The sequence below is a fragment of the Mauremys reevesii genome, linkage group 24, assembly GCF_016161935.1.
Source record: "Mauremys reevesii isolate NIE-2019 linkage group 24, ASM1616193v1, whole genome shotgun sequence".
NCBI classification, from domain to species: domain Eukaryota; kingdom Metazoa; phylum Chordata; order Testudines; family Geoemydidae; genus Mauremys; species Mauremys reevesii.
In genome coordinates, this window is record NC_052646.1 from 22,023,876 (window position 1) to 22,047,927 (window position 24,052).

The 24,052-nt window shown below is 49.6% G+C and overlaps 2 protein-coding genes across 3 annotated transcripts; both read left to right on the forward strand.

Annotated features, from left to right (window-relative positions):
* The first annotated feature begins 3,195 nt into the window (after positions 1-3,195).
* On the forward strand, positions 3,196-9,273 carry LOC120390021 (apolipoprotein C-II-like). Its single transcript, XM_039512228.1, has 5 exons — positions 3,196-3,262; positions 3,583-3,633; positions 4,770-4,835; positions 6,729-6,858; positions 9,014-9,273. The coding sequence occupies exons 1-5, from the start codon at positions 3,211-3,213 to the stop codon at positions 9,102-9,104; spliced, it is 390 nt and encodes a 129-aa protein (XP_039368162.1). The 5' UTR covers positions 3,196-3,210; the 3' UTR covers positions 9,105-9,273.
* A 2,615-nt stretch (positions 9,274-11,888) lies between these two features.
* LOC120390269 (trypsin-like) lies at positions 11,889-23,522 on the forward strand. 2 transcript variants are annotated; one of them, XM_039512803.1, is made up of 6 exons: positions 11,889-11,937; positions 20,268-20,377; positions 20,460-20,625; positions 21,364-21,623; positions 21,841-21,977; positions 23,229-23,522. In XM_039512803.1, exons 2-6 carry the CDS (start codon positions 20,338-20,340, stop codon positions 23,376-23,378), a joined length of 753 nt encoding a protein of 250 aa, XP_039368737.1. In that variant the 5' UTR covers positions 11,889-11,937; positions 20,268-20,337; the 3' UTR covers positions 23,379-23,522. The 2 variants fall into 2 exon arrangements, with proteins under 2 accessions (XP_039368737.1, XP_039368738.1); XM_039512804.1 differs by lacking the exon at positions 11,889-11,937 and adding an exon at positions 18,956-19,019.
* Positions 23,523-24,052: the final 530 nt, after the last annotated feature.

The window sequence follows — 24,052 nt, forward strand, 5'->3', positions numbered from 1 at the left end:
GGAGTGCGGGGAGCGGGCTAAGAAAACAGTCCCTTATTTTGGCAATATAGTGTTGGCACTCCTAACCACAAGTCGCTGAGGGTGGCCTGGGTTAAGCAGGGCTGGAGAGATGATCACAGGGCTCCTTTCAGAGGCTCAGCTCCTCAGCTGCTATAAATCACTTTGTGACCCACCCGATTGTGTTTTAAACTGCTCCAGAAAAGCTGGTTGATAAATTACCAGGAGCAAATATTGCAAAAGCTCTGAGCAAAGTGACCTTGGGAGCAGGAGTTTAGCTCCCAGCAACCTCATCCTTTGGGACACTTAAATAAACATCCCTTTGGACCCCCCAGAGGTCGGCAGCCTGTCGGAAAGCAGCTGACCTCGCTGTCTCTGCTTGGAGTGCCTGTTCCACACACAGATTCTGCACCAGTAGCTTTAATTTGGGGGTGTTAATGAGATAGTTACACCAGTACAACTCCTAATGTGGGTGCAGTTATATCAATATAACAGTGCCTTGTTCTGGGTTGGCTTATTCCCTTTCCCTAAGGGAACAAATATACAGGCTCCTTTATGCTGCCAGACCTGCCTCCAGGGCAGGGGAGTTGTGCCACTTTCCATATACAGGCAGAGTTCAAGTGGTAGAACTTGTGTGTGCAGAGGAAGGCTCAGAGCAGCTGATGGATTGTCAGCTTTTTGGGGTGGGCCTGTCATCCTGGTCTGGGTGTGGAGGGCGTCCTGGCCCATGACTACCACTCCCCTGCACACGGGGCAATGCAGATAACAGGAGTTGGGCTGTACTGAGCATGCTGTGTTGAATTGCCCCTTTGGCTACAGGAGGGAGCTGTGGGGAGGGGATGGTGGGAGCATGAATCCTGATGGTGTTTGTGTGAGAGGCCACTCTTGTATGCAGCACAGGGATGGTTGATGGGTGAGAGCCCCATGCATAGGGGAAGCTCTAGGATGGGATGGCGGGAGGAACAGCCTTGCAGGGGGAGAGAGAGAGACCAATAATATCTCGTAAAAGCAGCAAAGAGTCTTGTGGCACCTTATAGACTGACAGACGTTTTGGAGCATGAGCTTTCCTGGGTGAATACCCACTGCGTCGGATGCATGTAGTGGAAATTTCCAGAGGCAGGTATATATAAGCAAGCAAGAAGCAGGCTACAGATGGTCATTCCCGTCAAGCTGCACCTTTCCATGCCCTCACCCTGCCAGTGGCATTGGTGCCGTCTCTGATCCATGCCCCCCCCCCATATATTGACACTGATCTGGCCCCGAGAGTGTTTGTGTTGCATGATTATTATTATTCCAGGTTTAGAAGCTGGGAAAGAGTCTGAAGGTTCCAGGACACCCCCTCTTCTCTGCAGCTTCGCCTCTGGCACAACGGGCCGCCACAGCCCCACCTGGGCTCTCCTGATGGCTCTGGCTACTGGTTTTGGGGAATGGCTACACTACACTCAGAGGTGTCGCAGCTGCTCTGGTAGCGCTACCTGCACGAGCTTTCAACCAGTAGCCCAGCTCAACCAGCACCGGAGAAGCAGCCGTGTGCGCTACAAGCATGACACTGTACCCGGGGCCCCCATTGAAGCCTGCACCCTACAGCTCATGCTGAAGCCCCTCACTGCATCTTGTAGCTAATGCTAGCTAGGCTGGCTATGCCTACCTGACGCAAAGAAAAGCCCAGAGCCTTAACTGTCGAAGATGTCCTTTAAAAACAATGAGCATGCCCACCATCTGTGCAGCCGTTCTGGCTAGAGTTTAATTTCACGGGGACCCTGAGAAACAGGAACCTGGAATGCCTCTCTTAGGATCATGCAGCATTGCTATAGCCATGTTGGTCCAGACTATTAGAGACACTGGGTGGGTGAGGTAGTGGCTTTTATTGGCCCAACTTCTGCTGGTGAAAGAGACAAGCTTTCGAGCTTGCCCAGGTCACTTCCCTCACCCGCCCTGTCTCTCTCAAGGTCACAGAGTGAGCCAGGACAGCCCCCTCCCCCACTCTAACCCACTAGACCCCACTCCCCTCCCAAAGCTGGGGATAGAACTCAGGAGTCCTGGCCCCCAGCCCATGCCGTGAGGCGGGATGCATTACTAAGGGCTTGTCTACACTGGCACTTTACAGTGCTGCAACTTTCTCACTCGGGGCCATGAAAAAACACCCCTCGAGTGCTGCAAGTTTCAGTGCTGTAAAGTACGAGTGTAGACAGTGCCCCAGCGCTGGGAGCTTTTCCCCGGTGGAGGTGGGTTTTTTAGAGTGCTTTAACGTTGCCAGTGCAGAGCCACCCAGAGGATTCAGGGGGCCTGGGGCAAAGCAATTTCAGGGTCCCCTTCCATTAAAAAAAGTTGCAAAACTATAGAATATTATATTCTTGTGGGGGCCCCTGCAGGGCCTGGGGCAAATTTCCCCCCTGCCCTCCCCCCCGGGCGACCCTGTGCCAGTGAAGACGTGCCCTAAGTCAGCCATCTGTGCACACAATTAGGAAATCCCCTAATTGGGCGACGTGGTGTGGGAACCAAATAGCCTCAGCCTCACTCAGCAGGAGGGAATAGAGACACCCTACCCAGGGCAGAGGCCCAGCACATGAGGCTGGAAGTGGGACATAAGGATTTCCTAGACTGTATGGGAGTTAATTGTGGCCTAGGCTGCTCCCTTGCACCAGGGTGAATTTCACCATGGAAGGCCTGGATGGATCATCCTTGGGCTGCAGTCCCTGGGGGCTGGAATCTGTGCTGTTTGAGCCCCTCCGGGAGAGTATAGGAAACTCTGTGCTTCCACTGAAGGGCCTGGGGGTGTCTCTGATGTTTCATTGAGGGGCCAGGGAGAAGGAGCTGGGGTGGAGGGGCCTGGGGGTCTCTGACGTTCCATTGAAGGGGCCTGGAGTAGGGTCTTGGGGGGCGGGGGGCAAGGTGCGGGGGAAAGGCAGGCTGAGGGGGTGGGGAAGTAGGGTGATGGACCTGGGGGGAGTGAGGGAGGGACAGGTCCCACAGGCTGCCTGCTGAGTGGTGGGGGGTTTCCCCACTCACTGAGTCAGTATAATTCTGACTCAGTCCCACCCTTAGGGACACGGGAGGGGGGGTTGTGTGGCCTTGGTCAGTCAGTTGCTCTCAGGTCAAAGGGCCAGGCCTGGCTGTGTTTGCTTGGAGTTTGACCTGGGATGGTGAGGTTGTGTCATTGATGGAGCCGCTTTTGGGAAAGGGGGGTTAAGAGATTTCACAAACACTCTATAAATGAGCTGGCCAGGACCTTGGAGCCACAGTGAGCAGCAGCCTCCAGCCGCCCGTGAGTACCTCTCCTGTGGGGTCACACAGCCTGCCTGCCTCTCAGCTGGGCCGTAATGCCCTGGCTCCCAGAGTGCCTGGGGGCTGGAGCAACCTCACGCAGGCTGCCCTCGCTGGATTGATATCTCCCCCTGATCCCTGCATCCTGACCTGGAAAAGCCACGAGGGAATCAGCCGCTGCTCAAGGCTGGGAGCCTGGGGCCCAACAGGGGATTTTCCTAGGAACCGGCAGCCCCGAGGGGTTTGCGTGGCTTCCCTGGCCTATGAGCCCAAGGTTCTGTTTCTCCTTTACCAGCTGTACATGTTTTATTTGGTTTGTAGGTTTCTGTACCTTGCTCGAGTCTCAGGAAGGAGCCACGTTCTCTACGACAGGTATGATCCCTAGTCACCCCAGGGCCTGGATCCCACTGCCAGCCCAATGGAAGTGGAAACTAGATACATTCAGGCCAGTAACCATACAGCGAGAGGGACTGAGGACAGATGTGGAGCTCCCCCTCCCTTGGTGTCTGTAAACAGAGCACAGGCCTCTCAGCTAAACCATCTGCTCTGGCTTACCCAGGGCCAGGAGGATGCAGGAGTCACTGGGAGGGGCTCTGGCCAGGGTTATGCAGGATTTCACATCAATGAATGTCTGAATCTGCACCCCACGCCCTGTGTTGTGCTTTACAGGTGTGCAAAGTGTGTGTGCAAAGCTCCCATCCCAAGTCAGCAGGGTCAGCAGCTCCCATCCCAAATGGCAGGACTGGACGCAGGGCAGCACAGGGAGTCAGCTCCCAGGAAGATGCTGGCACCTTGGTCTCTCCTGGTCACTGCCTTGAGCACACAACAGTTTAGTCTCCTGAGGACTGAAATGCTTTGGTTTAACTAAAGTCTCTGGGCTCAATAGACAAGTGTCTGGAATAAACTGAATGGAGCATGATATACAGGAGGCCAGATTGGATGATCTAATGGTCTCTTTTGGCCTTAAACTCTACGAGACAGGGAACTACTGGGTGCACAATCAGCCTGTGGAACTCCCTGACACAAGAGGGCACTGAGGACAATTGCTCAGCAGGATTCTGACAAGGATGGGACATTCCTATGGAGAACATGAATATCCAGAGCTGTGATAAAGATTTAAAAAATGAGAGGTTTGGCACCCCCTGCTATGGGGCATGAGCCACCCCCTCTCTCACAGAGTCAGGTTGGGATGCCTACCAGGCGCATGCTGCTGCTGGAGGCAGGGGGCTGGGCTGGATGGATGTGACTCGGGTTGGGAATCCCAACAGTGTTTCAGGAACTATGCTGTATGGAACAACCCTGAGCCAGCTTTGTGGGCCTGGGATGTGGGCTGGATGGGAGCTACCATATTTCCCATTCTTGATGTCCGCTGGTGTGAGCTCGTCCCCAGTGCGATAAGTGAGGGTGGGAGGAAGGGGCGAGGCTCAGCCCTGCCCACTCTGACTTTCTGCTCACACACCCAGTGCACAGGGAGAAAGCGGCATTAACCTGAGGGTTTCATTTTCCAGCAAATATGGGGCGGATGGATCTGAAAATTGCAGTGGCCTTCGTCCTGCTGCTGTTTCTCTGCACTGGTAAGAGATGTTGGTGGGTGGTAGATTCCCTGAACCCAGAGATGCAGGTTAAATTCCTCCTGATGATGCCTAGAGAGATGATGTCTTCTCGCATTCCCCTACTCCAGAGCACGTTATCCCTCCTCCCCATTTCCAGTTGAGGGGTTGTATCCAGGACCAGGGAAAACCTGAGGATGCAGCCCAATATTTGCCAAAGTGACTGCTGATTTTAGGGCCTGATTTTCAGAGCTGCTGAGCTCCTGGCGCTCCCCCAGCTTTCCCTGGAGTTAGGGGCTGCTGAGCCCTAGACTTCCTCTTTGTGGTTTTCCTCAAACAAAGTCCCCCAAATGTTTTTTTCACCAGAACTGAAATTTCCAAGGAAATGTCCAATTTCAATGACATTTCTTGGATTTTTGCCCAAAACGGAAAACAGAACCTTGGTCTCTGGCAACTGAAAGCCAAAAACCAGTAACAACAAAGTTGCAGTTAAAAAATGAAAAACAGGAGAATGAGGGTAAAGAAAAATGAAAACATCTTTGTTGGAATCAATTTTTATCATGAGAACAAATGCCTGTTCTCTGCTAGCTCCAGAACGAGTTGCCCTAAAGCACTGGCCAACTCTCATCCTGAGGGTCTGTTAGGGAAGCATCTCTCAGCCTTTTCTCAGCAGTGATCCCTTATTCAAAATAAAAGTGATCCCCTATTGGTACAAAAGTGGGAGTTAAAAATACAACGGCTACATTTGACCTTACAGGTCAGTAGTTTTGGCTAGCATGAAGTTATTCTGGAAATGCTACTGTCTTTGCTTTAGAATTGTGATACAATTGTACCGCACTACAACACAATTTAGAATTGTAATACAATTTTCAGTGCCCCACAGCCCCCCTCGTTTGCCTTTCAAGACCCTTCTGGGGCTTGCAACCCACACATTGATAAACACTGTGTTTGATTTTATGATGCATCTGAGAAATGGCTGCCTCTCCTAGCTTGTGTTTAGCATGTCATTCACACACCAAAAGTGGAGGCTTTCATCTGTCCGGCTGGAAATAGGCTGATTTCCTTTCTGCATTAAACACAAACTTCCTTCCAGCCAGTGTTTGCTGTTGCGTGTTGGTGCAGGAACAGCATCTTGCGTGGAATGGATGTCTGTGGTGCAAGAATGGTACTGGGATATTTGTGACAGGTGCTTTGCACATCAAGGGATCACGAGGATTCAGCTTTTCCAGTCTGTCTCATGTATCGGGGGCGGGGGGGAGGGGGGGGAGTAGCCGTGTTAGTCTGTATTCACAAAAACAACGAGGAGTACGGTGGCACCTTAAAGACTAACAGATTTATTTGAGCATAAGCTTTCATGGGTAAAAAAAAACACTTCTTCAGAGGCATGGAGTGAAAATTACAGATGCAGGTATAAATATACTGACACATGAAGAGGAGGGAGTTACCTTACAAGTGGAGAACCAGTGTTAACAAGGCCAATTCAGTCAGGGTGGTTGTGGTCCACTCCCAATAACTGATGAGGAGATGTCAATACCAAGAGAGAGAAAACTGCTTTTGTAGTGAGCCAGCCACTCCCAGTCCCTATTCAAGCCCAAATTAATGGTGTTATGTTTGCAAATGAATTGTAGCTCTGCAGTTTTTCTTTTAAGTCTGTTTTTGAAGTATTTTTGTTGTAGGATGGCTACTTTTAAATCTGTTATTGAATGTCCAGGGAGATTGAAGTGTTCTCCTACTGGCTTTTGTATGTTACCATTCCTGTTGTCTGATTTGTGTCCATTTATTCTGTTACATAGAGACTGTCCAGTTTGGCCAATGTTTGTCTCCTGTCTTTCCAATACCAGTGTAAAAGCAGCTACCACCCTGGGCATGGCCCCTCCTCCCCTAGAGAGACCTGAGCCCCATTTTCTGTCTCTGCAGAGGCTGCCAGTTATCGGCTGCAGAAGCGAGAGGCTCAGGACTCATTCTCCCAGATCCAGGAGGTTGCCAAGAGTTACTGGGAGCGGCTGAATTCAGCGGTCCAGGGCTGGCTGGACAGTGTCAAATCTTGGTAAGGGGTAGGCAGAGTGCAAGTGTAACCCACCCCTCTCCTGGGTGTGGGGTTCTGTCCCATGCAGTGGCACCAAGACCACTTAAAGAGAGAGATAAAATGAGTCTGCTCTACAGCCTTAGCTAAGAACCAGTTGGCTTTTAGCTCATGTGGTAGATAGAGACTCATGCACTAAGTTCCAGAGGTCCCAGGTTTGATCCTGCCTGCTGATGACTGGGGTCTGTCAGTATTATACAAGCAGAGATTAAATCTGGAGGAAGCCACCAGCATGGTTGGTCTTTCCAGGCAGTGTTACCTGGAACAAGTATACCCTGAAAGGGAGTGGTTTGGGAGCTGGTGGTCTCTGACTCCCCACAGACAAAGGATTTGCTCTGTTGGTGACATAAAGCCCTGGAGAATCCCATATGGGTTACAATCCTGGGCATGCAGAGATGCAAAGAGCATGCACTAGTTGTGACCTAACGGCCCTTCCCCATTTCTGGGGGCTGATTCCCAATCACCTTCCTTCCTGCAATTGGGGCAGGTGGGTTGAAGCTGCCTTTCTGGTTCTTGAAGTTTGAAACTCTGCAGGGTCCAGCTCAGGCCCTGGTATGGCTGCTTTAAATTAATGGAGATATCCTGTCTCCTAGAGCTGGAAGGGATCTTGAAAGGTCATGGAGTCCAGCCCCTGCCTTCACTAGCAGGACCAAGTACTAATTTTCCCCCAGATCCCTAAGTGGCCCCCTCAAGGGCTGAACTCACAACCCTGGGTTTAGCAGGCCAATGCTCAAACCACTGAGCTATCCCTCCCCCCGTATATGCAGATGATACAAAACTACTCAAGATAGTTAAGTCCCAAGCAGACTGCAAAGAGCTACAAAGGGATCTCATAAAATTGGGTGATTGGGCAAAAAAATGGCAGATGAAATTCAATGTTGACAAGTGCAAAGTAATGCACATTGGAAAATATAATCCCAACTATATATATAAAAGAATGGGGTCTAACTTAGCAGTTACCACTCAAGAAAGAGATCTTGGAGTCATTGTGGATAGTTCTCTGAAAACATCCACTCAATGTGCAGCGGCAGTCAAAATGTTGGGAATCATTAAGAAAGAGATAGATAATAAGACAGACAATATATTGCCTCTATATAAATCCATGGTACACCCACATCTTGAATACTGCATGCAGATGTGGTCGCTCCATCTCAAAAAAGATATTTTGGAATTGGAAAAGGTTCAGAAAAGGACAACAAAAATGATTAAGGGTATGGAATGGCTGCCATAAGAGGAGAGATTATTAAGACTGGGACTTTTCAGCTTACAAAAATGATGACTAAGCGGAGAATATGATGGCGGTCTATAAAATCATGACTGGTGTGGAGAAAGTAAATAAGGAAGTGTTATTTACTCCTTCTCATAACACAAGAACTAGGAGTTCATAAATGAAATTACTGGGCAGCAGTTTTAAAGCAAACAAAAGGAAGTATATTTTCACACAACGCACAGTCAACCTGTGGAACTTCTTGCCGGAGGAGGTTGTGAAGGCCAAGACTATAACAAGGTTCAAAAAAGAACTAGATAAGTTCATGGAGGATAGGTCCATCAATGGCTATTAGCCAGGATGGGCAGGGATGGTGTCCCTAGCCTCTGTTTGCCAGAAGCTGGGAATGGGCGACAGGGGATGGATCACTTGATGATCATCTGTCTGTTCAGTCCCTTTGGGGCACCCGGCATTGGCCACTATTGGAATACAGGACACTGGGCTAGATGGACCTTTGCTCTGACCCAGTATGGCCATTCTTATGTTCTTATGCTCTGCTTTTCCTGGCTCTCTCTGGGCCCTGGGAAGCAGAGATGGATGCTATGACTCCAACATGGCATTCTATCCCATTTAGGAAGGTCCTCTGAGCAGGGCGCATTAACAGACAGCTGTCCCTACCTATCTGAAGCCCCTCTATGCTGCCCAAATGGCATGAAAGGGCCCTAGGGTGCATAGGAAGCAGGGCCCATATGTAAGTGATTTTTCAGGGTTCCATGGCTGGATTTGGTGCTGGTTTTACTCTAACCATGGGCTGTATTTAATAACGATGCTGACAGCGCAGACCATCCCACAGGGACCAGGGTCCAACCCTCTCACGTGGCGTCTCCTCATCCCCTCCACTTTCCTTCCCAGGGAAATCTACGAAAAAACCACATCGGCTGCGGGGACCTACACAGAAATCCTGAAGGACCAGGTTTACCATTGGTGGCATGGGGAGCAGTAACATATGCTGCCGTCCACCCCATCCCCATCCCCATCCCCTCCCCGCTGCCATTCCTACAGGGACAAGCCAGGATAGCAAGCAGGTTCCTCTGTGTTCATATTTGTTCACATGCTGACACTTTTCTGCTTATAGAGTCAATAAAGCAAATTCCCTTGCCTGGCTCCATTCACTGCTGCGTGTGTGGATCTGTGAGTGACACAGAATTTGGCGTGTATGGGGCTCACTCAGAGTCTTAATTATAACTGCACCTCCCATCCCATTACCCCTGTCTTCAGATACTGGGAGGAAACTGAGGCACAGCGATGGCACGTGAGAAGGAGTAAGGTGCAGACAGAGGAACAGAACCCACAACTCCTGACTCCCCCCTCATTCTCCACCATGTTGAGACTAGAACACAGGCGTCCTGGCTCCCAGCCCCCTTCACTCTAACCATTAGAACCCACTTCACCCAAGCATCAGGCACAGAACCCAGGCATCCTACCTCCCAGCCCCCTCCCGTTCTGACTGACTGGACCCCACTCCCTCCAAGAGCTGGGAGTGGAAAAGGTCATACTGCAAACTTGTTCTAGCGCCTAAGTTTCCTCCCTGTGTGAAGCTAGCTGCCACTGAGGGGTTTGGGGTGGGCCTGTCTGTTACATTAAGGGGTTGAGTGATCAGTGCTAATGTTGTGCTTAAAGTACTGCACGGGACCTTTTCAGGGGAAATAAGGCAATGCACCACATTTATTGGTAATACATGTATCAATCAACACTGTATCATATGCATAGGAGATATATTACACTCATGCACTTACACACACACACAAGCACACTCCGTCTTGTTGTTGTTACCAACTAGTTGCTCCCTTAACGTCACTGGCCAGGTGAGTTAGATGGGGGAGGGGGTGGAGCCGGGCTTCTGCCGATCCAGATCGATGCTCCCATGTTGACGAGACCCGGGGTCCTCTGCAAGACACCCGACATTTATAGCAGCTTCCCTCTCATGCAAATCTGTACCAGATTCAAAATCCATGTCTGTGTCCATTGGTCCTTTGTGCTGCTTCTCTCTGGGTGCTGTCCCAATGCTGTTCAAAGAGGGTGTTTTCAAAAGAAGGTGCTCGCTGCTAACGCCCCTCCCCACCCCACCCCCAGAGGCCAACAAAACGGTATGTCTGCTCTTGGTTAGTGGGGCCGCTTGACAAGGTTTATTGTCCATGGGTCTGGCTTCCATCCTCTCCAAGGGTTGCAGCTGTCTGGAGATGCTGCCTGCCATGCCTTGCTCAGGCACACCTCGTTCATTCTATCTTGTTCTACTAGCAAAAAGACATTTTTCTTCTACTTTAGCTATCCTTGGGGGCTATAACATTATACCAAGGCTCAATACAAAGTTTTCTATATAAGGATCTGATACAAAGTTGTATGACAAAGTCATATGAAAGTTCTATGAAGATGCTTAATGCAGAGATTTATCCACACTAAAACTGCAAAGGCACATTGAGCTGTACACACAAAGCCTTGCACACCCAGAGCCATACATCCCCACATACATGCCCATAAAAAACTCATCCACAAATAGGCAAACACTCACCCCCACCTGCCTACACACCCCAGGCAGTCTTACACATACACACCCAATCTCAATATCCACACAGAGCGATACATACACATCTCTCAGTATCTACACAGAGCGATCCCTACACATAAACACCCAGACTGTTCCCCCAACACTTTTTTTTGTATGCAAGTCCCTCTTGTGAATGGGATGGTGAGTCTGGGAGACTGACAAAGTGATAAATAGGGAAGCTTTAGGGTGTAACGCAGGTGACTGGGTGGGGGGAGTATAAACTGCAACATGTGGAGACCAGAGGGAAGATTTAGGTTGTAACACACCAGGATAATCACAGGTCAGAGACTTCAGGTGTGGGAAAAGGGAGGCAGGGACTTCTGGGGACTTTGCCCCCAGTGAGCAAGAATCCAGCAGATGTGACCCAGCCCCAACCCAGCCTTTATTTTGGGCGCTTCTCCACCCCAGCCACAGCCCCAGGCCATCATTTATGCAGGTTTAAGTTTCCTGCACAAGCAGAACAGCTCTGATGCTTAGGAGAGCAAGATGAAGTGCAGGAGAGGTGCCAATGCACAGTACTGCCAGGCCTCCCGCTCCATCCAAGCCCTCTATCCCTTGGGGAGAAGGGTTGTGTTCTCAGCCTCTCTCCTGTGCTGGACGATGGGGCAAGGTTCGCATGCAAACAGCTCTGCACTTTTCCCTAGTGTGCCTCTGTGCAAGTGTGTTTAGATGAGGGAGCATCATGCGTGTGCGTGCATGCACACATGTACACACAATGCACACGTGGCTGATATATCTGCAGGGTGTGGATGTGGGTGAGTCCGTATCTGTGCCTCATGCATGAATAGTGTGGGGAGGGGGGTGTAGGCATGACCTGCCTCATTCCTCTACATGTTGCTTAAATGGCAGGCTGATGAAGTCCTTAGCAGAGGCAGCATCCTCTATGCTGACCCTTTCTACTTGGGTCTGAAGTTATGCAGGGATTCACATGGGACATGATGGACGCCTGTGCTCTGAACACTTACTTTTAAGGATTCACTGCATGTATCTATTGGGTTTCTGGGAAACGGGGCGGGGTGGACCCCTGCTCCTGCCCTGAAGGGGTTAAAAACAGCCTTGGGAAGGGGCTGTGGCTGGAGAAAGCAGCTTTTAGGCTGGGCTGATTGGGGGAAGTGGCTGCCCCACACTGAGCAACAGGGCCTTATAGGAAGGCCAGGGAAGCCAGAAGCCCAGTGAGTCTTCCTCTGCCTGTAGAGGGAGAAGGGCCTGGCTGCTGGGAACTGGAGACAAGGTACCTGAGTGAAGCAGAGCTGGGGAAAGGCAGAGGAGCTGGGGAGCTCCAGCCTGGAAAGCCCCAGGCTGCGGCCTAGCATTGGGCTAAAAGGTACTGGGGGGGTTGCAGAGGGCAGCGCAGGGATAGGCCAAGGCAGGAGGTCCAAACCCTCCTGGCCAGTGATGAGTGGCTGATACTGCAGCCTGCCCCAGTGCGTGGGGCTAGACAACGACTGGCAGTAGCCATATACTGAGTCAAGGTGGGGATAGTGGGTGGGGGTTCCCCGGGGAGGGGAGACCCTGAGAGAGAGGGGTTACTGCCGGGGGCAGCACCCAATGTAAAAGGGCTCCGGGTCCAGGGAGGGACACAGGGGCCAAGAGGACAGGCAGATCACTGGCCTGCAGAGGGCGCTCTGGAGCTGGAACTGAGCTAATTCCCAGGAGTTACCAGCAGGAGGCGCATGAAAAGGAAACATGAAAAGGACGCTGCTTAAAGTAAAGGGTAAAATGTTTCATTTCAGTAGGGTTGAAAGGGTTTGTTTAGCTAACATTAAACCATTCACTCCCTGGCATGATCCCTCTCTCACTCACCCCTTGACTGTGCCTTACTGATTGCACTTGTACAGCACCCAGCACAAAGGGCTGTCCACCTAGGTGGGATCTGGAGGTGCTTCTGCACTACAAAATAACAGTGCCCTGTAAATTTAAAGCATCTGACTAGGACTAGCTGCATGAGCACAGAGCACTCTGCATTGAATGGCAATTTACAAGCCTCATTCCATAGCGATGCAGAAAGAAACGCGCTTTACTCTGTGAGGGCTAGTCTACACTAAGGGGGGGCGGGGAAATTGATCTAAGATACTTCGACTTCAGCTATGCTATTCTCGTACCTGAAGTTGTGTATCTTAGATCGAGTTACCTACTGTCCTCACGGCACGGGATCGATGTCCGCGGCTCCCCCTGTCGACTCCGCTACCACCATTCGGGTTGGTGGAGTTCTGGAGTCGACAGGAGCGCATTCGGGGCTCGATATATCGCGTGTAGATGAGACGCGATATATCGATCCCCGAGAAATCGATTGCTACCCGCCGATATGGCCGGTATTGAAGACGTACCCTAAGTCACAAGAGATGGTGAATTCTCTGCATAGTGGGTGGGTTTGTGCCCATGTCCCTTTGGTGTTTATTTCTCCCATGTAGGAGAAGGGTGGTTGAGGTCAGCCCTTTGGAGATGCATTTAACAATGTTTAATATGCTAACAACTAAATGAAAGAGAAAGTGGCCCAATAATCCCGATAATACCACCACCACCAGGGTCACTCACTGGAAAATCAAACACTGATTAGAGCTTGTTCTGACTACTGGTGTTAGTTACTTTCCCTTGTCAGAGCCAAGAAAATGATGACATGTCCAATGTGCTCTCCGAGCCAGGCGGCACCAGGGTTGGGGTTCAGTCCTGGGCTCTGAGGAGAGTGATCAATGACCACTGGCCATTCAAGATTGTGGGCTTGCTAGAAATGCACAGTTACAATCATATTGGGACATGAACTACCCCATGCTTATAGCAACAGAGGGGTAGAGGGAGAGTTGTATCTGCAGTTGCCTGTTCAGCACAAGGAAAGTCACCCCAGTGCAGCAGGCAGCTCAGAGCAGATGTACCTCCAGAGAGGTATGTTGATGAGGCTTTCCGGGACACTGTAGGATTGTCCCACCTCCGGTCAGACAGCCCCTGCGCTGTTGAGGAGGATGAAAGGCCCAGGCAAACAGAGCAGTCAATGGGAACAGAGGGAAACCTTCCCATAGTTGGGACCCTCCTTCCAGATGGTGCTGGGGTTGCCTCTGACACTGAGGTTGCCTCTCCAGGGGAGGGAACTCCAGTTGCTAGGAAAAGGCAGGTGTTAGTAATGGGAGATTCGATCATTAGAAACGTAGATAGCTGGGTTTGTGATGTCTGGGAGAACTGTATGGTGCGAAGGTTGTGGATCTCTCGAGGCATCTAGACAGACTTATGTGTAGTGCTGGGGAGGAGCCGGTGGTCGTGGTAAATGTAGGTACCAGTGACATAGGGAAGAGTAGGAGAGACGTCCTGGAGGCCAAATTTAGGCTGCTAGGGAAGAGACTAAAATCCAGGACCTCTATGGTGGCATTCTCAGAAATGCTCCCAGTTCCATGCGCAGGGCCAGGTAGGCAGGCAGAGCTTCAGAGTCTCAATGCGTGGCTGAGACGATGGTATAGAGAGGAGGGGTTTACATTCATTAGGAACTGGGGAAACTTTTGGGACGGGGGGAGCCTATACAGGAGAGATGGGCTCCACCTAAACCAAAGTGGAACCAGACTGCTGGCACTAAACATTAGAAAGGTTGTAGAGCAGTTTTTAAACTAGGAGATGGGGGGGAAAGCCGACGGCTGCAGAGGAGCATGTGGATCGGACACAGACTTCTCTTCGGGGAGAGTCTGATGATAGAGAATCTCCAGGTTATAGTCAGGAGCAGAGGATGGAAGAGGATAATGTAAGGGCCCGATGAGATGATAAACATTCACATAAAAAAGAATCTGACACATCAGAAAATGGCAGACAAATAAACAGTGACAAGTTTTTAAAGTGCATGTACACAAATGCTAGAAGTCTAAATAATAAGATGGATGAACTAGATTGCCTTGTGCTAGAGGAGGATATTGATATAATAGGCATCACAAAAACCTGGTGGACTGACAGCAGTCAATGGGACACAATCATTCTGGGGTACAAAATATATCGGAAGGACAGAACGGGTCGTGCGGGGGGGAGGGGGGAGTGGCACTATATGTGAAAGAAAATGTAGAATCAAATGAAGTAAAAATCTTAAGTGAATCCACATGTTCCATAGACTCACTGTGGATAGAAATTTCATGCTCTAATAAGAATATAACATTAGGGATCTGTTATCGACCACCTGACCAGGACAGTGATAGCCTCTCTAATTTCCCTTAGCATTTCATCATCACTATCAAAATTAAGAACTCAATAATAATGGGGGGATTTCAATTATCCCTGTATTGACTGGGAACATTTCACTTCAGAAGTTAAAAGGTACAGTGACTAAAGTGAAATCCCTGCAAGCTGCATGGGCGCTTTTTAAAGACACCATAATAGAGGCCCAACTTCAATGCATACCCCACATTAAAAAACACAGTAAAAGAACCAAAAAAAAGCCACCATGGCTTAACAACCATGTAAACGAAGCAGTGAGAGATAAAGACTTCCTTTAAAAAGTGGAAGTCAAATCCTAGTGAGGCAAATAGAAAGGAGCATAAACACTGCCAACTTAAGTGCAAGAGTGTAATAAGAAAAGCCAAAGAGGAGTTTGAAGAACACTTTACAATTACAGACCGATAAGTCTAATGTCGGTACCGGGCAAATTAGTCGAAACAATAGTTAAGAATAAAATTGTCAGACACATAGAAAAACATAAACTGTTGAGCAATAGTCAAGATGGGTTCTGTAAAGGGAAATTGTGTCTTACTAATCTATCAGAGTTCTTTGAAGGGGTCAACAAACATGTGGACAAGGGGGATCCAGTGGACATAGTGTACTTAGATTTCCAGAAAGCCTTTGACAAGGTCCCTCACCAAAGGCTCTTACGTAAATTAAGCTGTCATGGGATAAAAGGAAAGGTCCTTTCATGGACTGAGAACTGGTTAAAAGACAGGGAACAAAGGGTAGGAATTAATGGTAAATTCTCAGAATGGAGAGGGGTAACTAGTGGTGTTCTCCAAGGGTCAGTCCTCGGACCAATCCTGTTCAACTTATTCATAAACGATCTGGAGAAAGGGGTTAACAGTGAGGTGGCAAAGTTTGCAGATGATATTAAACTGCTCCAGATAGTTAAGACCAAAGCAGACTGTGAAGAACTTCAAAAAGATCTCACAAAACTAAGTGATTGGGCAACAAAATGGCAAATGAAATTTCATGTGGATAAATGTAAAGCAATGCACATTGGAAAAAATAACCCCAACTATACATACAATATGATAGGGGCTAATTTCGCTACAACGAGTCAGGAAAAAGATCTTGGAGTCATCGTGGATAGTTCTCTGAAGATGTCCACGCAGTGTGCAGAGGTGGTCAAAAAAGCAAACAGGATGTTAGGAATCATTAAAAAAGGGGATAGAGAATAAGACAGAGAATATATTATTGCCCTTATATAAATCTATGGTACGCCCACATCTCGACTACTGCGTACAGATGTGGTCTCCTCATCTCAAAAAAGTTATACTGGCATTAGAAAAGGTTCAGAAAAGGGCAACTAAAATGATTAGGGGTTGGAGAGGGTCCTATATGAGGAAAGATTAAAGAGGCTAGGACTCTTCAGCTTGGAAAAGAGGAGACTAAGGGGGGATATGATAGAGGTATATAAAATCATGAGTGATGTTGAGAAAGTGGATAAGGAAAAGTTATTTACTTATTCCCATAATACAAGAACTAGGGGTCACCAAATGAAATTAATAGGCAGCAGGTTTAAAACAAATAAAAGGAAGTTCTTCCTCACGCAGCGCACAGTCAACTTGTGTAACTCCTTACCTGAGGAGGTTGTGAAGGCTAGCACTATAACAGCGTTTAAAAGGGAACTGGATAAATTCACAGTGGTTAAGTCCGTTAATGGCTATTAGCCAGGATGGGTAAGGAATGGTGTCCCTAGCCTCTGTTTGTCAGAGGGTGGAGATGGATGGCAGGAGAGAGATCACTTGATCATTGCCAGTTAGGTTCACTCCCTCTGGGGCACCTGGCATTGGCCCCTGTCGGTAGACAGGATACTGGGCTAGATGGACCTTTGGTCTGACCTGGGACGGCCGTTCTTATGTGCTTATGGACCTTTCAGGCCTGTCTAGCTAGGTCCTTCTATGGCCTGAAGCGGGGTGGTTACCCACTCCTGCCCTGAGGGGTTTAAAAAGTGGCCTGAGAGGGCTTGAAAGCTGCAGCTCTAAAAGCTGGGCTGATTGGGGAAGCGGCCACAGGTGGGCTGCATCCTAATCAGGACACAGCTGGCCTGTATAAAAGGCTAGGGAAGCCAGGAGCCCAGTCAGTCTCCCTCTGCCTGTAGAGGGAGAAGGGCCTGGCTGCAGGGAGCTGGAGATAGGGTACCTGAGTGGAGCAGGGCTGGGGACAGGCTGGGGAGCTCCAGCCTGGAAAGCCCCAGGCTGTGGCCTAGTATAAGGCCAACAGGTACTGGGGGTTATAGGGGGCAGCCCAGGGGTAGGCCAAGGCAGAAAGTCCAAACCCCTTTGCTTAGGATGAGTGGCTGATACTGCAGTCTGCCCCAGTGAATGGGGGCTAGATGGAGACTGGGCAATAGCCAAAACTGAGGCGAAGTGGGGATAGTGGGTTGGGGGTTCCCAGGGAGGGGAGAATCAGACTGATGGGTTATGCCAGGAAGCAGCACCCCAGGTAAAAGGGCACTGGGTCCAGGGAGGGACATGAGGACAGGCGGATCACTGGTCTGCAGAGGGCGCTACAGAGCTGGAGTGGGCTAATTCCCTGAGAGACCAGCAGGAGGCGCTGCAGGGGTGAGTCTGCGCGTCTACAGGCCCCGATCCTCTCTCAGGGCTTTTCTACACTACAGGTTAGATTAGTATAATTTATATCACTCAGGGATGGGAATAAGCCACCCCTGGAGCAGCATAAATTACACTGACCTAAGCGCCAGTGTGGACAATGTTATGACATAGCTACCGCCTCTTGCAGAGGTGGTTTTGTTATGCCGATGGCGGCTGCACCACTGCAGTGCTTCTAGTGTAGACTAGCCTTCAGTCTCACCCCCAGGGGGCAGCAGGTAACACTGTCCCTCTTAGAAGATGGGGACCAAAGCTCAGAAAGATTCAGTGACTCAGCTGAGATCACACAGTGAGTCTCTGGCAGAACCAGGGTCAAACCCAGGAGTGGGGCTGGGCAGAACACTGGTTCCCACCCAGCTCAGGAGAATTAACAACATTCAAAATTTCTCTCCCATCTCAGATTGGGATGAAAAGTCACAATTGTAAACATTTTTGTGAATCAAAAATTGGAAATCAATTTTGGTTCAGGTCAAAGTGTGATGTTGCACTCTATATGATCTTATGAAAATATGCTGATGAGTGTGAATATAATGTAAGTGGAACATGCTTCATACAAAAGGTATCATTACAAATCTTATACTCTACTATGTGTGGTCATCCTATTTGTATAAGTGTGTAGATGAGCGCTTCATTCTCGTGTTACAAATTCACCGGAGACCACTCTTTCACACAGCAGTGCCCTTCTATTTCCCAGTATTTTCCCACCACCACATATATACAGCTCAACATCAGTCAGGTAGCCCCTTAGAGAAAAGCTTTGCTCTTACAGCAGCTGGGAGCAACAGGCTCTCGCTTTCCTGTCTCTCTCCCCGCCCCATTCCTTCCTGCTAGCTTTATAGGCCTTCCTCTCAGCAGGCTCACAGGTGTTTGCTCTCAGGCTCCTTTCATGAGCCACACCCTGCCAGCTCCAGCCAGTACCCCTTGATGGGAGCTACGCTAGCAGGTTCTGAGCTAACAGAGGCTGGTTCAGTGCCTCTTAAGCCAGCAAGCTGTTACAAAGTCACTCTTGTATCTAAAACTGTATCACACCCTGTCACTCTTGTATCTAAAACTAGAAATATAAAATATAACTCTGAGGTCCTATTGTAGTTATTCAAAGTGTGGGCCATTAATGGTGGTTTGGAATCTTGGTGGCTCCCATTAACCAGGACAATTGACTATAGATGGCTCTGTTTTACTTGTAAGTCTTCCTGTATATGTGTGTGCTGGCAAGTGGGTAATGAAGTCTTACAGTGACATGTGATCATGTCACCTGAACTAGAATCCATCTTTAACCTGGTGCTTTTACATTGAGAAGAGTTGGTGGGAACCCAGACAGGGACAAAGGATTCCCACCTTATGCAAAAGATATATAAGGGGGCGGAACAGAACAAAAAGGGAAATCCCCATCATGAGAAATCCCCTAGCTACCACCTGAGCTGGAACAAGGGCTGTACCAGAGGGAAAGGATTGTGCCCAGACTAGGAAGGTGTCAAGTCTGAGAAAGAAACTTATTGAAACATCTCTGAGGGTGAGATTTTATCTGTATTCAGTTTTATTACTGGATTAAGCTTAGACTTGCATATTTTATTTTATTTTGCTTGGTAATTCACTTTGTTCTCTCTGCTATTACTTGGAACCACTTAAATCCTACTTTCTGTATTTAATAAAATCACTTTTTACTTATTAATTAACCCAGAGTCTGTATTAATACCGGGGGGCGGGGGCAAACAGCTACGCATCTCTCTCTCTCAGTGTTATAGAAGGCGAACAATTTGAGTTTACCCTGTATGAACTTTATACAGGGTAAAACAGATTTATTTGGGGTTTGGACCCCATTGGGAGTTGGGCATCTGAGTATTAAAGACAGGAACACTTCTTACGTTGCTTTCAGTTAAGTCTGCAGCTTTGGGGCACGTGGTTCAGAGCCTGGGTCTGTGTTGGAGCAGACGGGCATGTCTGGCTCAGCAAGACGCTGCTGGACTCCCAGGCTGGCAGGAAAAGCAGGGGCAGAACTCGTCTTGTCACATCAGTTGGCAGCCCCAAGGGGGTTTCTGTGATCCAACCCGTGACACACAGATTTTGTTTTAGTAAATCTAGAACATTGTGTTTCAATTTATCTTATTTTCATTTCTCTTTTTTAGTGAAAATGTACCATCCCTTTAAAACAAAAAGTTAATTTGACTCAAAAAGCTGAAACTTACTGGGTCTACAGTTTTGAAATTGTTTTAGCCAAAAATGTTTCAAGTTGAGTGTGACGTTGCACTCCTTATGCTTTCTAAAAATATGTGAATATGATGTAACTGGAATATGCTTTATGTGAAAGGTCTCTTATAAGGTATCATTACACAGTTTATGATCTAGTGAGTGTATTCATCCCATTTGTTTGCATGTATTATAACTATATCTGGAGTTAGGAGAATAAGATATAAACTTGTATTACTGATGTAAACTTATGAAATGGAAGCCATTAAGGGTGTTTCAGAATCAATCATCTGTAAATGGCTCTTATGCAGGCTGCCGAGCCTTGGGCTGGTGGAGTTGACATGCCCAATGCCTATTTATCACCTCCAGCCCATGTTAAAAGTTGAGTTGCACTGGGCGAATTTCATCCAAATGGCATAGGAAGCAGGTCCTGTCCTGAACTCATTTTAGCCCCAGTTCCCTCCTCTGCAGCAAACCCCTCCCCAAGGGAATGCGGCAGGTGGAACAGACAGTTATTTACCTGGGGAGACAGATGTGGTTTTTGTTTCTAAATTCAGTTCCTAATCACTGACAGCTGTTGAATCACGTGGACAGTTCATCTTGTATAAACCCACACCATCTTGTGCCCAGCTCAGCCTGGCACCATGGAGATCATCTTGTTCGCTCTTCTGCTGAGCACCACAGGTAACTGCTCTCCATATTGGCCTCTCCTTTCTCTTGTTCTAACTCCCCCAGGCTAATCCCCATCCATCCTCTTTGCTTGCAGCAGCCTCACAGCTGGAGGATGATGATAAGATAATAGGTGGCTATGAGTGCTCGCCCCACTCCCAGCCCTGGCAGGTCTATTTCACATATGGCTCTGGCAACGGCTGGTGTGGGGGGTCACTCATCAATGAGTGGTGGATCATCTCAGCAGCTCATTGCTACTTAAGGTGAGTAGACTGGTGCATCAGTAGAGCAGTTTGGGAGGATTCGTCCCTGTCCACAGGCCCCTTTGGGTAGGAAGCAAGTTTTCAGTGTGACCCAGGCCTTGTGGGTGTTATGTGGGGGCCTAGGTTGTATTTCCCAAGCAACTGAATTATGGGAAACACTGTGGTGCAGTTGCAAAAAAGGCTAATATAATTCTAGGGTGTATTAGCAGGAGTGTTGCATGTCAGAACAAGGAACTGGGGAGGCCTCAGCTGATGTCGTGGGCCCAAAGCTGGATGCCGCACTTTAGGAAAGATGTGGACAAGCTGGAGAGAGTCCAGAGGATCAAAGGACTTCTGAGGAGAGGCTAAAACAATTGGGCATGTTTAGATTTGAGAAAAGAAGCCTAAGGGAGGCGCCTGATAACAAAGAGGGGTGTTATAAAGAAGCCAGTGATCAGTTGTTCTCCCTGTCCACTGAAGGCAGGACAAGAAGCAATGGGTGTAATCAGCAGCAAGGCAGATTTATCTTAGATATTATGAAAACCTTCTAACTCTTGGTGTAGTTAGGCACTGGAACAGACTCCAAGGGAGGGTGTGGGGTCCCCATCAATGGAAGGTTTAAGAACAGGCTGAACAAACACAAGTCAGGGCTGGTTTCGGGTTACTTGGTTTTGCCTCAGTGCAGGAGGCTGGATGTGATGACTTCTCGAGGTCTCTCCCAGCCGAGCATTTCTGTGACTCTGTGGCTGTTCCCTGCAGGCCCAGGACCCTGGTGGCTCATCTCGGGGAGCATGACACCAGTGCAGACGAGGGCACTGAGCAGCATATCCAGGTGGCCAAAGCCATCAAGTTCCCCCAGTACAACCAAAAGAACCTGGATAATGACATCATGCTGGTGAAGCTAGCCCAACCGGCCCGGTTCAGTGCCTATGTGCAGCCCATCCCCATCTCCAAGAGCTGCCCTGTGGCAGGGACGGAGTGCCTGGTCTCTGGCTGGGGGAACATCCTCACATCTGGGAGTAAGTTATAGTGGAGACAACTTCGGCTCAGGGAGTATCTGCAAGGGGGAAGGGGTCATCAGCAATAATCCTGACTTACACCATCTCCAGTAGGGTTACTCCTGATTTAAATTAGCATGGGTGATGGCGAATCAGGCCGCATATGATGGGTGCTTCCCTGCATTGAATAGTCTGTGGCATTAGATCCCCATTTCTCCCCATTCTCTCTCCTCCCCAGTTCAGTACCCGGCTCTCCTACAATGTCTGAATGTGCCCATCCTCCCTGACTCTGCCTGCCTTGCCGCCTACCCCGGTCGCATTACCAAGAACATGTTCTGTGCTGGCTACATAGAAGGGGGCAAGGACTCTTGCCAGGTATGGAGGGAGCGGCTGGTTCGGTTTGTGGTGTGTGGGGAGATTGCCTTTCATTCAGCTGCCCTGGGGTTCAAAGCAAATGCTATTTCCTCAGTACATGGCAAGCAATCACCGTGCTTGGGTTTTGCAAGTACAAGGACAATGAGCTCTAGACATGTGTCCTGAGGATGTGAGGATCGGGTGATCATGATGTCATTGGCATCATTATAGGGTGCATTTGCATGTTTCTGGGATATTTCCTCTCAGTAGAGCCAGGTGTCTCTGTGTGCGTGTGTACGCGAGTGATAAGGTGTTCATGTGTGCAGAGGCATACGGGCGGGTTTGTGCAGAGAGGTGTGTATGTCAAGGGGTTTGTACACATTCCTATTTACAGAAGGCGGTGTGTGTGTAAGTGTGTGCACACAGGGGTGTCTGTGTGCTACTATACATACATACATTTGCTGCTTCTGGGATGTCCCAGCGAGGGCATGTGTGAGGGAGAAGGATGTGGGGTCTGGGCTGGGCCGGTCTTCCCTCTGTTACCAACATCCCCTGGACCTGGGCTGACAGCCACGTCCAGCCCTAGGCGGTGACTCCTAGTCACTTGGGCACAGTTCTCTTGCCAGATTCTAACGGGGGGGGGCCCCCAAACATTTTGGCCCAAGGTCACATTGGGGTTGCAAAGCTGTATGGAGGGCTGTGTAGGGAAGGTTGTGCCTCCTCAAACAGCCTGGCCCCTGCCCCCATCCGCCCCTCCCACTTCCTGCCCCCGGCCCAGCCAACCCCCCCTGCTCTTTGTCCCCTATCTGCCCCCTGGGATCCCACCCCTTCTCCAACCCCCCCTGCTCCCAGTCCCCTGACTGCCCCCACCCTCTTTCCACCCCACCCCTGACAGGCGCCCTGGGACTCCCATTCTTATCCAACCCCCACCCTGTTCTCCATCCCTGTCCCTTGACCACCTCTCCCCCAACCCCCCAGCGCTGGCCCCCTTACCATGTTGCTCAGAGCAGCACGTCTGGCAGCCGCGCTGCCTGGCAGGAGCCAGACATGCTCCCGCACTGCTCTCCAGGAGCGTGTAATTCCACCGCCCAGAGCACTGCCTGCATGGCAGCGTGGCAGGGGGGACAGCAGGGGAGGAGCCGGTGGTAGCCTCCCCAGCCAGGAGCCCAGGGGCCGGGCAGGATGGTCCCACGGGCTGGATGTGGCCCGTGGGCCGTAGTTTGCCCACCTCTGTTCTAATGCCGTGCCTGCACAACTCTTTGTTCTCTGCAGGGAGACTCCGGTGGGCCAGTGGTCTATAATGGAGAGCTGATGGGGGTGGTGTCCTGGGGCATCGGGTGTGCCCAGAAGAACCACCCTGGCGTCTATGCCACAGTGTGTAACTACGTATCCTGGATTGAGGAGGTCATCGCCAACAACTGACATGCGCAACTGTAGAGTACCTCTCCTGGCAGAGAGGCTGTGTTCAGACCTCCCCATCCCGCTTTGCCTGCTGCCTGGATAAAAGTGATTGAAACCTTCTCAGTAAAACAGGGGGGCTGCCGTGACACCAGGAAACCCAGTAGGGAAGACCCAAGATGCTTATGAGAGGAGTATCAAATGTGGCTATGAAATCCCAACTCATCAATAAAACTCAGTTCCTACATCCTGCTGAATTCTTGGCATTTTTAGCCCAAATCAGGGCTTGCGTCCCACACTGGTATTGTTATAATTAGATGAATATTATGGTAGCAAGCAGATTGCCTCAGGAGGCCCCAGCTGGGCTTAGAGTTGTACAGACACACCCAGCCAAAACTGACAAAGCCAGGTCCCCGTTCTATAGCTGGGGAATTGAGCTGAAGGGAGATTCAGTGACTTGCCCTAAGGGGGTCTGAGCTGTGAATTGGCTGCGGGTAGCTGTAGTTCCAGCAGATGCCCCTGTTGCATTAAATCATGGACTATCAGGGTTGGAAGGGACCTCAGGAGGCCATTTATTCTAGTCCAATGTCCTGCTCAGAGCAGGACCAATCCCCAGACAGATTTTTACCCCAGTTCCCTAAATGCCCCCTCGAGGATCGAGCTCACAACCCTGGGTATAGCAGGCTAATGCTCAAAGC